The 17,639-nt window shown below is 36.4% G+C and overlaps 1 protein-coding gene across 2 annotated transcripts in view; it reads left to right on the top strand.

The window, feature by feature from the left end:
• The first annotated feature begins 515 nt into the window (after window positions 1-515).
• LOC124635011 (cyclin-dependent kinase 14) overlaps window positions 516-17,639 on the top strand; it is a 70,396-nt gene continuing 53,272 nt past the window's right edge. The window contains exon 1 of one of the 2 annotated variants that reach the window (XM_047170745.1): window positions 516-732. In XM_047170745.1, the coding sequence (XP_047026701.1) occupies window positions 663-732 (70 nt within the window). In that variant the 5' untranslated portion in view covers window positions 516-662. Of the gene's footprint in view, window positions 733-8,906; window positions 9,339-17,639 lie in introns of those variants that run through there. The other variant, XM_047170746.1, reaches the window with a different exon arrangement.

The raw sequence follows: 17,639 nt of genomic DNA on the forward strand, positions 1-17,639 counted from the left end.
AATCGCTCTGATTTGCCATTTTGGGCACTGCATAGTCTGCACTGCAGTTCAGTGTGGTAAGCTTTTTGTTCGGAACGTTCTATCTAGTACGTAGTACATATATATCGATGTTTGTATGGATGTTCTTGTCTATCGCTAGAATATATGTCAATGGTTACTAAAGTAAAAAGTTCGCAACGTAAGATTTTGTTGAACAACAATAATGAATAGATTGTCTTCATTTTTAACATAACAATAATATTTACTAACAAATTGTAGATATAAATTCTTAAAATTAATTAAAACAATTTTATTCTTCAATTCCTTCTCATCAATTGTTCCATCTTGCGAAACATTGAAAATAGCGTGAAAATTATTAATTAAATGAAAAAAAATTTAAGTGTTTTGAATTATGCATGAATGAATTACTTTGTATCAAGATTAATGGAAACTATGTCGGATTAATACAAGCTTTCAAAAGCAGTTTTTAAAACAATCCAAAATCCAATCTGTGCTGTGCTGTGATTGTCTATGACACGAATATTTACAACCGGAATGTGGAATGGCCGCCGCGTTTCGCGTTAGTGCGAATGTATTGTGTTATCGAACCGTTTTGATAATAATATGTACAATTATATTAGGTGAGAGTGACTTATTAGCACAATAGTGTGGAAATAATTACAATGTACTGTGCTGCTGATAAAACTATCCCCGGTGTGTCATCGTCACAATCTTCGAAGAACGTCAAAGATGGTAAGTTTGGTTGTCACATAATAAGTGCCCATATATTTTGCTAATGAATGTCTTAGTTGCTTCGCTTTTATAACTTTTTATAATTTGGGACCGATCCTACACCAAGTTCCCTTGGAAGTTCACGCTACCCGGTGATCTCAGTGTTTTTTGTTTATGCCAAAAGTTTGAGGATACTTTTCAAGTTTACAATATGTAAAAAAATTGAATGCCACCGATTATTCCACTCAATCTTTGGATCTTAATGATTTTATACTAGGATTTAATACAATTATCCAAGCCTAACGTATGTTTTTAGGCTACTAGTAAAGCATATACGTAAATCATCTTGTCCTAGTTATTATTATTACTAGTCATTCGTCTTGAAGCACTAGACTTTCAAAATTTAACGCACGCGATTAACGTTCGATTCACAAATTGGATATTCAGGTCACAGTAGAATGTACTCACTTATTTTTTAAGGCTGCTAGGATTATTTCTCAAGTACGAAAAAAAAAATATGTTGGTATTTTTAGTTATTTTTGTTGAAACCAATTAGTGCAAGGTACTTGGAGAAGCAACCACCTGCTTTTATACTCTTCTACTTCTAAACTCTTTATTTTATTCTCATGTGTATGTATGAATGATGATGGGTCTCATTAGGTAATTATTTTATTGTAAGTAAACAAATTCATCGATCCATCCACTTTTTGTTTTGCAAAACTTTCAGCATACAGTAGTCATCAATAAAATAAATAAAGCAAAAACCTTCAGTAAATATGGCAAAAAACGACTACTTATTTAGCATAACGTCATGTGAGAAAATGACTTGTTTGCATCAGGGCAATGCAACTAGATTATAGGTGTTAACAAAACATGTGGTTTTTATTATTGTTAAAATTTTAGTACTATTAGACAATATTGTAGCTCGATCATATGATCGTAAATGTCAAGAAATTATCACCTCGGATATAGGATTTTACATTTAATAATGAATGTTAACTATAATACATTAATATTATAAATCTGTCTGGTTTGATTCTAACATTATCGAACTATCCAAAGAAGTGACAACCTTTGACACATTGTTCCGTTATCCCCATAATCTATAATAAACCATTCAAAAAACCCAATTGGTCACATAAAATATTAAACACATTTATTCCACATAGAAATAGACTAATTAGCTATTTTATTTAACTACGGTACAATTTTAATTTTCCTCCTTTCAAAATCTATTTTACAATTTTATCCTTCACGTGGTTGCAGTAGCAATTTACCAAGTAATTACTTTATAATTGTTGACAGGTTTATGCTTATCAACATAGTAGCCAGAATTTTGTCATTGTCCAAAGTTTGTCCTTTCAAACATGGTTAACTTGGTTAGTGCCTTTTTAATATCATCTTCCCACAATTGCAAATACAATAAATGACAACAATACCTAAGCAAAGTCACCTTTCTACTGGCTAAGGACTGGCAGGTTGCAAAGACGGCTAAATACCTCTTTGGTCACATCAGTCGCGTCAATATGAAAAGAAACGTATGAGCGAGGGTAACATTTGGCGGTAACCAGGTCAAGGTGACAGTTTGATTCGCGTCGCATGTCTATTCCCGACATATCGATCTTACAGCTCTTAGGCTCGATATCACGACCGGCTTTTAGTGCCGAATTAGCATATACGAACGGTAGCCAGAAAATATTCGAGGTTTTAGGTATTATGAGTTGAGGTGGCCCTGCCTTTTCAAGTCAATATTGCGGACGAATTTTATTGAACTGAATGCAAGAGAGTCGGTATTTTATGACGTCTTGTGTCATCTAGAAAGAGTTTTGCGGATAGAGATCATTAGGATGAGTTACCCTCACAAAACGCGGAATATAATATTTGCACACATCTTTGTTGTAGAGGCAGACCTTATGCGCTTTGGGGGTAGGTAATCTCCCTCGCAAACTGGGTGCTCCCTAGGTGATTCGTTAAAGCCTTGTTTCACTGCGGTGCATGGGCACGCTACGCACGGATGCATGGCCTGATGACGTCATTGACGCACGCTAGCAGCTAAATTACTTAAATGCGCTATGCATACAGGATGGATTATTTCCCAATATATAATATTTTCAGATAGATTCTATGTTATGTAATTGGAAAGGCTAAATCATACATGTAACTAGACAAAATCACCCACGTAAATCATACGTGCACTGCCATAAAATTTACTACTCGTAATCTACTGCTGATAGAGACCCTTGCGGAAATAAACATACTACTTTACCGTAGTTTCTAGTATAGTAAAACGAGTACCTACGTCAACAGTGATTACATAAAGAAAACTCGAACCAACAAAGCAGGACCTGAAAGGTCAGCACCTTAGATTGCAGACTTTCATTACGTATGTGCAATAAAAACTAGCTAATTAATCTCTATAGCTATTAACGTCAGAACTTATCAGCATTCCTGCATCACGGGTTGAATGTATCTTCTAATCTTACTTAAGTATTATTTGATTACCACGAAAGGCGAAAAGACGAAGACTCGAAAATTTAATTTTATAATTCTGTCTAAAGACCAATAAACGAGAGTCCATACTTCGCAAGAATTTGAATGATCACTTAACACAAAAAAAGGTTAAAAAATAGAGGGTTAGGCCAGGTACTTCTCCCCTCACCTGATTTTGTATTGCGGTTTCCTAGATACCTGTCGTGGTGCACAGTCGCCGCAACACTTGTCGACCTTGTCAACGCAACTATAGGGACAAAGTCTATTTAAGTTTCGAGCTGAGAAATTTGCTTATTCAAAAACCGGAATTTCGATAACACATGGCTTGAATTGAGCAGGTCCTTCAATGCAATTTTAACAGCAAAATCTGACTCGATATCTAGGTTGGTATGTTGTTCGCTGAATGTATAATTTTCCCGGTCTTAATGTAATAGAAAACCGAGTATGATTTGCAAAGAGCTCTGGCGGTAGTTAAATATTAAATGTATCGTTCTACTCAGAAATTCTGGAGGTATATTTGCTTAACGTATAAAATAAGACGACATTTACTCGGTAACGTAAACACTGCGTTTGTCCCAGTTCGAAATAACATTTCCCAGGTTGGTGGCCTGTAATGCTCGCTACGAAATGTCAAAGGTCGATCTGTTAGCCCGATAAGATAGAAAGAGCTTTGCGGACTGTACATACAACTAGTTCTCCGCAAATTAATTCATTGCTCCAATATTTCTCTGTAATATAATCTGGGCCAGTTGGTTGGCCGGATTGGTGTTTATTTATAAGAGCACGGGCTATTTAGCTGGATGCAGCTTTCTAATTCGTAAGGAGTAATGTAATTAAATCTTCTCAGCAGTAGCAAGAATCTAAAGTGATAGTTATTCCCTTAGCATGCACGACCTATAGTTATTTGTTCTACATATAAATATCGAACAAAATGCAAAGCAACTGGCCCAGATCACGAGTTTTCGACGTAGGTAAAGGTGTTTACTTTAGATATACATTCTCAATGTTTACGTTTGTACAAAGGTCCTACAATGAATAGACTAGACACGTCTCTGTCGCCCACAATGGACTGCGTACAATTACAGGGTGCATTCAAGTTAACGTTCCAACTTCTGCAGACTAGACACAATCGTACTCACTACAGCACCGCCACTATGAATCGGTCCTTTTCAGACATAAAAGTCTTTTCTATTTTTCTATCAAAATATCCCAGATTTATGGCAGTTTGACTAATGATAAATGTGTATTTTATATTGTGCTACTTCAAACAATTCTGAAAGTAATAAGTTTTCAGTTGTTCTATAAAGTCTGTCAGTTTTATTTTGTAAACATCTACTTGGTCTTTAAAATAAACACAAAAGGCACTTGGCAGACGTAAGCCCATTTTATTTTATTACCAGTCTATTTGCTTAATTATTGTAGAACTTATTTCTTTAGATCTATTATATTGCTCTATAAAAATTCTCTGAAGACTTATTTTATGATTCTCCAATGAACTCGTTATGGTTACGTTGAACGACAGTTTCTTGAATTCCATATTTAGATTTTAATGATCGATAAGCTTGTCAGCTAGGGAGATCTGGTAGGTATGCATTTTATTATTATTTTTTTCATTTATCTTATTTATGTATGAATATTATAAGTATCTAAGTCTTAATTTATTTGTAATGATTTTTTTGCATTTGCTTAGCACTTTGCCATTCTTGGCCATAATTCATATGACAAAGACCTTATAAATTCGTCATATTTGCTCACCATCATGTGATTTTCGGTCAATCCAAACCATGTGCGTATTTAGATATCTAATCGAAAATTTGTGCCTGCAGAAACTGCATGTGATGTGTTAATGGTACTTTAAGATATTATTTACATAAATTGAAGCGATATACCTCGTGATGTCGAGTCATAAGAGCACTTACCCCTAGTAGGTCATATGATTGACATGATTTACGACTTCAAGGGCCAAAATAATAGAAGTGTATCATTAAAAACAAGTAGGACTTTCCTTGTAGGGTATATTTGCCCATAATAAGCAAAGAAAGCCAAGAGAGGAAGGGCGCGAAAATTCCCTCTTAGTGGCTTCTGTACCCTTTGAAATGTATTCCGCTAAGATCGTCATTATAATGGCAGTTTGGAAGGCAAACTCAAATGGTGGAAAAAACACCTTAAACCTCCGAGAGATATTAGGCAATTAATCGGCTTTAATAGTCCCATTACTAACAGCCTTCATCGATTCTATGGAAGATACCCGTGTCGTTTTCTAGCGATAAATTACATATGTTGTACTTATAATTATTTCTAATATTTGTCCCTAACTAGAATTTATCTTTAACATTTCAAAAATGCTAAGAAATTCACGTTGATGCGGCAATTATAGTTTGGCAAGCCTACGGCAACGAATGTATTGATGCGTCAAACATAGAGAGAGGTGTATTCATGAAAGGCCGGGGTGCCGGGGTGCTCTGGGCGCCGCGTCTGCTGACACAGTTCCGGGCGCCGGCGCGGCGGGCAGGGGCACTGCAGCCCAGCCAGACGACACGCGGTCGCCCTCACGAGCGCTCCCGCCCTACTGACAGCTCCCTGAGCCCCTACGATCGCGAACTTATAACTTATTTTGAATTCAGAACGTTCCTGTTGTGATATTAAACATTATCGCCGGGTCCATTGTTCTGTTATGACAATAGTTCGTGCGTAAGCCGGCTTCCATCTTAGTAAAGTTGTTGAGGTAATTGTAAACATTTTAGCCTCAAAGTGGTGTGACGAGCCGACGAAAGTTCTCTTTGACGTTATCGGTGAGCAGTGTGTCGTTTGTGGAACTAAACATTTCAGTTTCGGGAGACGAGTAGTGTGTACTTTAGGTCTGTGCGTTTGAATAGAACAACGAATTCTAATTAGTCGATTCAGACTAATAATTGCGTTCAGTCCGTATCAGTGAAGTTTTAGACTAGAAGGACTAGAAAAGCCGTCAAGCTGTATTCTTTCGACAGTTTCAAAGTTTATGAATATGATGAAGATAGGACGTGCAACGGCCACGAAGATGGGTTCGGCACTTCGAAGAGGAGTGAGTAGCATATGTTTTTATGGAGCAGTAAAGTTACTTAATGTTTAAATTGTTTATCCTACAGGTACGGTACGATGCGCTTTTGATGTATCGTTAAATTATGGCTGGGGAAAAATATTGACGTACTTAACTCTGTGAGTTATGGTATACTTAAGTTATTTATTGTTGAGCTGACACTGGGTATGAAAGTAGTCATGGAATTTTGTAGAACCGTGGGGACTAACATATTCTTCAGAACAAAGAAAAAAAATATTCATTGGTCGGATTAGTATTACGATTGATACTTGGTTAATAATGATGTATCTTAGTGGATGGGTAAATTTAAGACCAATCATAAAACTTTCAAACCGTACTTTATGTGAGATTAGATAAAAATAGAATTAATTGGTAGCACGAAAATTCCTAGAAATGAGGAGAGCTCCTTGTTTGTTTACAGGAAAAATGATTTTACTCAAAATTCGTTGGCTGAAATAAATTATTATAGCTGCCATTTAATATGGATAAAGGAACAACAAACATGTCCCAGAGTAGACAACGTAGGATATAACATCACTATAAAGTAGTCGTATAGTGTTTGCTGTCCAGATCGATATTGAAATGAAATTTCATGAAGTTTCTTGGCCCATATTGTGAAATGGAGGCGGAGCATCTCGCCACCGCACTTCTACGTCTCATGAAAGTTTAATGATGCTATGAAATGTATCGACAATCGATACCTGACAGCAGTTGTGTTTCACATCACATTGGTAACTTCAGTTTACTTCTCATGTCTCATTTTCTAACTCCTCTTCTTGGCCTTGCTGTCTTTGCAGTTTAGAACATTCCTTACCGTTGTTTTCAAATAGTTTATTTTATATGACAGCTCCTTTAAATCTCCTGTTAACGGTTTAGCTCTGATTTTATTTGTATCGAAAACCCGTTTTATAACACCTAGTCCATTCTTAGTTACGACTATGACCTAATGGACTTTTACGAGCTTTTCAACATTTCCTCAATGCGACATCGTCTACCAATTTATGATTTCCTGGACGAATATTTCAATTAGGATTCACTGTAAGTATTTCTTATCGATTCGTGCCAGTGTAGCTGCTGGCTGTTTAGCAAAATCTTTAGATTACTGACCTATGTGGGTATTACTTTTTTCTTATAAAGCCAAAGGGTTTGCATCCTCTTTTTCATCTGCTCAGTTAAACAAAGGAATTCCTTGCATCTGTATTTCCGGACATTTGGCATTTGAGGATGTACTGAGAATTGAAGACAGGTGTGTCGACGCAGTGCTCTGCTTTATATTCGATACTAGTCTAACATATTTAGTGGTGTCTTCTATAAAATGAGGATAAGCTACACATGTTTTTTCTATGGATGGAGTTTACTCACCACAGTACCTATGTCACGCAAATCGGTGGCAATGATAACTTGCAATCTTGATGATGATGATGATGGATGATCTTTTAAATCTTAATAAAATAACCAAACTAGATACAACCCTATTACCAGCTTATTAAGGCAGTCACTCTACTAAACACTGGCTCCATAAATCAAGTCAGTTTGATGCCGTGTTCAGAGCAGTCAATAATGTCAAAACAAAACATCATAGTGCACTTTCATTTCCGTGTACGCTCAACAGCTAATCATAAAGATCGCGAAATAAATTATTCAATGCAATTATGTCACATACGAAGTAGTTTTATTTTCCGTTCTAAGGCTAATGTTTTCCTCATTGTTTTTGTATTAGCATTTTTATGTATCGGTTAATTTGCATTCAGATCTCGGGTTACCGATTTGTGTTTGAGATAGTTTATAGTTCCTAATGTACACTACTTATGTAAATCTATGTAGTGTATTTTTAATACTGCTGCTTATTTCTGACTTTTCTGTCGTTCATGAAATTGCCGAGACACTTTTTTAACTGTTTTAAAAGTAATAAATAATTATAATGTTTCACCTTTCTGGGTATTGCTATTAACATAATTGTTTGATGTCAAATTTTTAAGTGCTCAGACTAATGAAACGTGTAGAAAAATATTCTGTGGAATTGGGAACTTTCTCTCCTCTTAGTCCTTTTCTAGGCTATGTTTAGCATCTCTCATCATCTTTATTTGGTTACATCTTTGGTAATGCTCTCTTTAAAATATTCCTAGACAATAAACTTTAAATATGTACTTCATAATGTTAGTTTGTTGATTCTTATCAGGGCCTAAACATGAATCCCCTCTTAAATCTCAGCTTCAGCGATATCCTCCAAAGATCACGAACAGGCAATGTAATAAGAAATTTTATTAAGCTATTCACATAAATTCGGGATCACAACAAAGCTACGTTCAAAAGAATTCAATCGATACTTTAATCAAGTCATTTATCTTGTTCTACAAATTCCTTTATTTTATCGTTGATTCCATGCGATTAAAGAAGGCTATAAAAGAAAAAGAGGTAAGGTATTGTTAAACACCTTTTTGTGCCTTTCTCGCATAATATCGGCCGTAGTGCAATCCAAGCGCAGCAACATAAACTACATTCGATGCAGTATAAGTAACCAGTCAAGTAAGCGCAGCGAGAAATAAGCAAGCAAGTACCACCACATACACAGTCATCGAAAGATAAGAGTAGGTGAACTGGTGAACGGGCGTTGGCTTGACTTGTCTGTCTGGCCGGCCAGTAAGCCCCGGCGCTCCGCAGCGACAGCACGGCGTACGCGCACCTCGACCTCTACATAAAAATCTAGGCCGCTCTCATGTGATAGTTTAACATTTCTCTCGCTTATTATGGAAAAAGTGTGCGCAGTGGTCGACCACTGTAGTAATTTCTAATTCTTACTGTACTTTTCTTTTGTGCAACGACGCTGACATGATTGCAAAAATCTGAAGTGCCAAAAACTTAATTTGCCACTTATCTATGTGGGCTACGTGATAAGGTGTCAAGTGTGTTACCGTTCTCAATATTGTTTGTTTTCAAATATCGCTGCTACTAAGCAGACGTTACTTTCGAGTGTTCGTTTTAAGTTAGTTTTGGTGAATGAGTCAGCTAACAGGCGTCGGAATTGTTAACTTTGTCAACGTGCTGCCCACGATTTCCGAAGGTAATAATGTGTTCTGATTTCATATGAAGATGTTATTGTAATAGTCCGACAATTCATAGTAACTAGATTGACATCACTTCGGTGTGATGAGGCGTTGTGATTGTTATAACTCAAACGTAACTCATAACACTCATTGTAGTTCTTTTGTTTAAAAAACTGGTCTGTTTCAGTACTGCAGTAAGAATTGTAAAACAATCTCTTAGCAGGTAGATGTTTAGATGCACATATACTAGCGTAGCACCCCTTTCTGTTCAGTCCACTGCATTTATACTGATTCAAATACCCGTTGCGTATTTATCTTATTACAAGTATTATGTGCAAACCGTGCTTGCTGTACCTATAACTGCACATAAAACATGTTCGTGTTTATTGTTTTATTTATGTAATACACTGTTCACGTTATGTAAACGAAGCAAATGTAATATTGATAAACCATTATTTTACCTATTAATAATATTATGATTTACTGTGAAAATTACTGCGCTATAATTAGAATTGCAGAACGTTTATGACTAATGTAGAACCAGAGTTTTTGTATACGATTGCAACAATAACTTGGTGAGAACATTAATATTTGTTCCATGAAGGTTAAATTTTGCAGCTCTTGCTTTTAAATCTAGAGTCGAAGACATTCCCTATTAAGCAATGTTCTGTTTAAGTAATTTCGCATCTATAATCAGCTGTGAATTATTTGTTTAGAAACTGAATTGATTAACTAGTATTTCGCGAATGGTCATATTGCTGATGGTTTAAATGTTCGTGAAAGTATACTTTCTTTTTTGCAAACAACGTCCATTGAGTTCATTCATTACGGTGTTATCTGTCAAAAGGAGTATCCGAAACAGGTACTCTTTTCAACGCTTTCTTTGCTGGTTGGTTGTATTGTCTGTATTACGGAGAGAAGGACTTATCTTACACAATACGAAGTGACTAGATCAAATGGGAGAGATGGGGAGTACTAATAACAGAGGAGAACATTTTACAAACCAATTTTTGGAAGTATCATCATTTCGATGTATTTGTCAATGATATCCTTTTATGTTTTAATTAATTCACGCTGGCGTTTAAGACGGTCCATAGACGTTTTAATCTTCATAATGCTATGCGGAAACGGTTGAAACTCGTTGTACGCCAGGAGTTTGAGAGTGAGTCAGAGGCTAAAAAGCTCGCGGCCTTGGTGGCATCCGCCTTATCCGGCAGTTCGGCGCAGGCGTCGCAGGCGCAGGTGCGATCGCCCGGCGCCTCGGGTCAACGACCGGGAGGACGAGAACGATTGATTCCTTTTGCCCGATTTGTTCTTATCGTGATTTCTCTTGTCGAATACAAAACTCAAGTTCGTGAAAGATGTTATTTTTGGACAGGTAGATGTAGATATTTGGATAAAAGGTGCAGTTTAAATTTTTCATCTACAAGAGCATAAACCCTTGATTCGACTCACTCTAGGAAATAATATGAAATGATAATAAGAAAACCTGTTCCTTTGTTCACAAAGAATTCTTGAGATACAAAGCTAATGTTACTGCAATGCGCTTCCGTCTAATATTGCAACGGTAAGTTTTCTATTACACTGGTTACGCGAGTGAGGCGGTAATCACCGCTGTTTCAAGATTCTGGTATGCCGCATCCACTGGCTACCTTGCACTCAGTTCCCGGCACGACTAGTTTTTGTCAACTCCATACCGACCGTTAATAAGAAGTTGCACAGTAGCATTCGACACATATGTGTTGTTGTAAGCTTTAGTTGTTTTTACCTATGTTTCAGCATTATAAAACTTCTCTTACGTTTAGATGATTTAACATCAGATTGCGCTTTGTTGAATCGTTACAAATACGGTCTTCATTCTCGCAATTTTAGAGATGTCGCTCACAAAGGACTGTTTGCAAAGGTCCATCTGAACCATCAAACAATACCCAGAAATCAACATTAACAATGTTAATTTAAAACGAACCGTACATACATTTCAATAGCACCGCTCACAGAATAGCATCCTACGAAATGTCCGCCGATAATATGCAAAAAGCGCATTCAATTAGATGGCCTCTCCGAATACTAACGATCCTGTTTTCAATGAATTAAATGCCTTTGTTTTGTGTGTTTCAAATGTTATAGTTGCTCTATTGTTCGTGAATTTTGTAACTGTGATCAAGGCATCACAAGGCACGCTTTGGACGTTACGTTTTAAATAAGTCCGTTGGATTTGGCCTTGAAAGGTCGGAACTTATCTGCTTGGTCATTCAGGTGTGCCTGTCTACAAGCTTGCATGGTTGCCTCGTCCGTGACATGCGTTAACGTTACTCTAGGAAGTTGTTAGCAGCAATTATAGGCAATTTTCATGTCGGCAAAAAACTCCTCTTCGTGTTTCATCTGATGTGCAGTTATCTAAAACAACAACACCGCGTTATTTCTGATTGTTATTTCTGTTAGGAATGGCCAAATGGTTCCTTGTAGCAGAAACATGAACAACGTAATACACATGTAACGACATAATAACGTACCACTATTGAAATGTCCCAACAGCGAATGTTCCTTTGCGTTCGGATACAGACCCAACTATTTCAGACTCTTATAACTTCAGTTTTACATGGTATATGTAAAGTAGGGTCGCCTCTTGGACGTCTGCCTACATTTGTTTTATTTCGTTTTCCTGAGTTCAAGGCGGAATAAATCAAACTGGATTTTTCAAGCCCTGTTTTTGCGTTAACGCTCTGTTACGTGACTTGCTTCCATTAAAATATAATGTAATTACACGTAATATGACGTATAGTAGGTTTCTTTTATTTAATCATCATGACCCTGGGTCGCTGGCCAGTTCAAATAAACACGCTTTATGAACCCATGACGCACCGTTGTAACATTTAGCCATACTATAAATTCTTCTCTTAGCATTCAATGGTGCCAAAAGATGTGAATAATACTGACAAGGTTAACTGGACTGTAGATGATATCGATCATGTTAACTCTTTAAAACCCAATAACAAAGTGGTCTGTAATCCTACTTGGATTTCTAAACGCGGTAATCCCATAATTCTCAAATTCATAGGGAGAGCGCGGGACGGTCGGGTGGGCACGCTGCCGCGTCGACTTGGCCACGCCTCGCCGACTCCGCCGACAACCGACAATGATATGGAAACTATTGTACCACTTGCATTAATATACTTTATATCTGCTCCAGTCACGAAATCTCCTTGTTCTAATGCACGTTGCATTTGAGATATCGCAGATTGAGACAGGCCATAGATTGTGCTGTAAATCAACGCAATGTTTCTACATCATGATTTGTTAATGATGTTATATCAACTATATCAGGCTTATTGTATTCAAATAATGTTTGTGTTATTGTTAGTGCTATTGAGTTGTGTCTATTTTGGATTATTATTCATACATATCCAGAGTCTGGCATTCATATTGCGTATTTATCTCTCGTATGTGTTCAAGTTATAACATTTTGGATGTCAGGTGATTTACTATGTGCGCTTACATTCACGAGTTTATTAGGTTACGCAAATGATTTTTAATGATCTTATTATGTGTATAATACCACCCAGTTTAAGATAACGTAATATAATAGAAGAGAGTAGTCTTATCTTATCGTTCTGAGACGTAGTGAGTAAATCTGTGTATTTTACTAGAAAATCAGCCTTAGTAACAACTAATGAGCGTCGCGTATCATAATGATTGCTTGCGTGATAATTAATGATCTCAACTAACGACACTTAATGTACGTTGTTTCGCTCTCTTGGTTTTCCTAAGTGTGTTCGTCTCTCTCGACTTTATTTTTATTGCTTCGTTCTTTTTCTTCATTTCAAATGTGCAATATATCATTCCAACCTTACGACCGAGCATCACATTTTCTTTAAACAGTCTATAAATATCTTTTTGTTATGATTATGACAGAATTTTATTCCACATTCTTCAGTCTTCTTTAAGCCTGCCTAAATATAATCGGATTTATAGAGACACATGTTGGTATTTATAGAATTACCAGCATTATTTATGCAAGTATGTTGGTCTTGCTCTTTATCATTCAAGATGAGCAAGACATTTCGATTTCACCGTGACTTTCACGCCGATCTGAGAATTAATGAAAAACTTAATGTATTAAGTGCATGAAATCAATTACTGAGACTCTTAGTAAGCGGGTGGGAATTATGAAAGTAGAGAACACTAGAGTGGTGAATGAGAATACAAATGCTCTAACTTAATTTTGTCAAACAAGTCACTAAATGGTTTGAGATCCTTAGTTATATTCAGAATGGAATTTGAATCCTAATCCTGGGAAGTCCAGCAGTAGAAGCATAAACAGTGAATATAAATCAAGTTTTTACTGCCCTCGCTATTATTTTAGCTTAACTAGCGCATACAAACCTTAGATCAGATCAGCAAGATCTAGAATCCATTGCAACAGAAATATAACGGGCAGTGCTATGTTTGGTATCTGCGATACATGCGGCTCAGCGTCATTTTCCACGTGAAATGACTTACGAGCATCATTCGATGCGAACTTCGACAACAATCGGTACCAGAGTACGAGTGGCACAACGGGTTCAATCCACATTTACATTACAATTGTTCGCATTGTGTACAGGGTCACAGGTTCGAGGTCGCGGCTTGTGCACTCGCGCCTCAATGGGCTCCTTTGTAAGATAAAGTTGCAGTATCTAGATCTCGCTCAGCTTAGCATATGAATGCGTCCTCTTCACTTTTGCGAAACGTGGCGTTTGTCTGATATAAGATAATGTTTCGATGCTGACCTGAATTTTAAAGACGGATGTTTATTTGTAATCTATTATTTCCAATTTTGTTGTTATTCATTTTTGTGTGTCACTGTTATCATTATCACTATCGAATATTTCTAAAAGATATGTACGTTTATTGATAATTTCCGTATTAGGGTAACCAGTCGGTCGTTGACCATATAAACGTTTCGATACGTGTGCGAGCATTAGCATTTGCTTTAATCAATTCTTATCAGGTACCGATTGTGGTGCGGTACCCGTTTTAAATTTAATGAAAGGTTGAGGCCCCAAAACACCTGCAACTCAATCAGAAATTAAATCGTTGTGGATTAATATTCTGTGGACGTATTCGACGTAACGTTCGACGTCTAATTTCGTTTTTCGTTGTTAAATCGCGTTTTTTTCTTCATCTTCTATTATAGTTATGGTCTCCGCAAGAATGGGTCGTTTCGTTTTATCGTCCCACCATTGTACGGTTGTCACCTTGCCCCTAATGGCATGCTATGTAGAATTATGAACGACAATTGTTTCTATGTCGTCTTTATTGGCTCTTCCCTATTATAGGTTTGTTAGTCTAAATCTTAACCTTTGTCTATGTCAGTTCAGTTTGCTAAGATCTCTTTGTTTTTATCAAACGTACATTTGAATCACATCAAATGTCGTAAAAGATCATTCTGCAAATAATAAATGAAATCCTTCTGTAAATGAGCCTCTCTTGGTTTTCAGACCTTGATAATAGTATCGTGTTTGTTAACGACGGTTTGTTTTTATTATTTTATTAGCATTTCATGTAATACTTTGTTGTATTCGTCATTGTTATAACAGCATTATCTGAAGATCGTTTCTAAATTAAATAAGTAATAAAGTTTTTTTCACACATTTTATTCACTGAAATACAGATACAAGGTCTCCTTCAGTGTTTATTGTAAATGCTCCTAAATAAAATATTATCCCAAAAAAACTATTCTGAAAAGCCAGTTCATTTAATAGAATAATTGTTTTTCTTTAAAGATTCAACAACTGCACGCTTTATTTTTATAGCAGTTGTGTTTATAATGATTTTAAAAGAACGTTAGAAATATTCGCTAAGCTGTTCTATGTGGCAATGACTAATCGAAGAAGTATAAAACTATAAACAGAATCGTGCAGAGATTGATTGTAGGGAATCATCACTATACTTCTAATTCATGAGTCATGGGATCCATCAAAATTACGTTGTATGGAATTCTGAGACCATGAGTCATCATTTGAATGAATAAGTGCCATCTTTTAAGACCTAGATTTGACCCACGTAAGACCAATTTGATACTCCATCTCTTTTAGCCATTCATCATTTGGTTCATCCTGTTCGTGTTTTATTTTTTCTTGAGTATCATGTGTACGGTCATTAACCTTGTTAGCAAAGTAAACCGGTATTATTAGGAGAACTTCTTTAATCCTTATTATTAACTGCACTCAACGGGCTTATACTGGTACTGTGTACTTATACTGATTTTCGGAAAAGTCTATAAGAGCTTCCCGTTATATCTTTTTATAATGCTCGAAGACACTTTTCTAAAGAAAGATTGCATTGTAAATAGTGTTCAGGGAATCCCATTCACAATTACCTCTACTAATTTACCTCTTGGAATATTCATTTAATTAGTTCAGATAATGTTATCAACGTATTTGCATAACTACAGTTAACCCAATTAGTATGAATGAACAGCGATGATCATTACTCACGCTTCGAAGAAAAAAAATACTATAATATTCAATGAATTATCTTGAATACGTTTTTGGTTTCAACCATTGTTGGTTTTGTGGTACTATTATGTGTAGTAAACTGATGAATAGTGCTAAGTATTATCGAACTCTATTGTCTTATTATTATTGTCTCTCCAGTTCAATGTGGTTTACGTGGATTTTAAAACAATTGACAATTATATCCATTGCCAGAATTACACTAACAATGTTATCATCCCATGAAGCTACAAAATATACTTCTGGGGCACTTTAATATAGTCATAGTGTTAGGTTTTCTGGTTCTATGCGAACGTTAGGATAGTTTCTTGGCTTCAGTTCAAACCCTGTTCAGTTGTTATTGTAATACGCTGCCTGTCACAATATCTTACAATTCATCTGCAAGTTTTAAGATGTCGTTAAAAGGTTTTATTGTGAGATTGTTTTGGATCAATTTTAATGCTGTGTCTGAAATATTATAATTTTTTCGTGAACATTGTCCTGATTGTTTCGTCTCAAAAGATAAAAAAAATATATTTATTTTGTTGCTCATTCTCACGGAATAAGAAACATTAACAAACAGATAAAACAAAAACCTCACATGAATATTTCCTGATTGACTAACACGAACATAGTGTCATGGTTCTCAATAATTACTGTAAAGAGAAATACTCATTATGTGAGAATTGCTTTTCAACGCAGTTGATTGATCGAGTTCACTTGTCCGTGTCGCAACGTCATTAAACATTTCGATATAACGATGTGTATGAACGTCCTCGGAATGCAGGAAATTCTTTGTTATAAGCAGCATAACTGATTGCTTTGGCAACTATTTATAGCTTCAGTTTACACAGCTCAATCATCACTGTTATGAAACACTTGCTCGATGGTATTGGTATCCAGTTTTTCTTCTCGGTCACTTAGGATAGTATGCGCAGGCGTTTGGTAAGTTTATGTTAGGTGTATACTGTGTGCAGTAGGCGGAATGGCACGCGGCGTGCGCGGGCGCAGCGCGTTCCGCGACGCTCACGGCAAGGTCGACGAACGACTTTCGCACGTCGACTACGATCACCAGCCGAGTTCTGTCACACTCGTTGCCTCCAGTTTACTTAGTCAAGCTCTATTGCTGCACACCGCCGCCTATTGAAATGTCGGTAAATCAGGTTATTTTAACTAATAACACAAGAAAATAAATAAGATTTCAGCACACGTTGTAAGCAGTGAGTCACAGTTGTTTGTAAATACGTTTGTACCTATCTACTTATCATATTGTTGATGTAGGTAGGATTACGGAAAAGCTTCGTTTACAACTTTGTCACATGGCACATAAATATAGGTAAGTATGTATAGCACCTAGGGAATGCAATCCCGACTCGAGATTGCAAATTCGGGATCCCGCGGGATTAGAAATATCAATCCCGCGGGATCCCGGAATTTTCGGGATCCCGTCTAATTTAAAAAAAAATTGAATTCAGATGACTGAAAAAGCTGTATGTCTGATAACTGCTTGTTTGTGATAGTGAGGTTAATTAAAATAACATATTACTCGAAAGAAAATAAAAACCTTTATTCTTTAATCTTACCAACTAAATAATAATCAGGTTGTAAGGAAATTAACGTAGGTAAATTAGGTAATCAAAACAATAAGCTTATTTCAAGGGAATTAGTAAAAAGAGTGATTTTGAAAATGACTCCTTGAAAAACAAAGTGTATTAATAGTTTCATCTGCTAAACGGCATCTAATGTCCGTTGCAATGTACCCCGCTGCTGAGAATGCCCTCTCCGACTCAACGCTGGTTGGCAACAGCGTGGCGAAGCAATTATATGCAAACTGCAAAAATC

Source organism: Helicoverpa zea, chromosome 12, assembly GCF_022581195.2.
Source record: "Helicoverpa zea isolate HzStark_Cry1AcR chromosome 12, ilHelZeax1.1, whole genome shotgun sequence".
Lineage (NCBI taxonomy): Eukaryota > Metazoa > Arthropoda > Insecta > Lepidoptera > Noctuidae > Helicoverpa > Helicoverpa zea.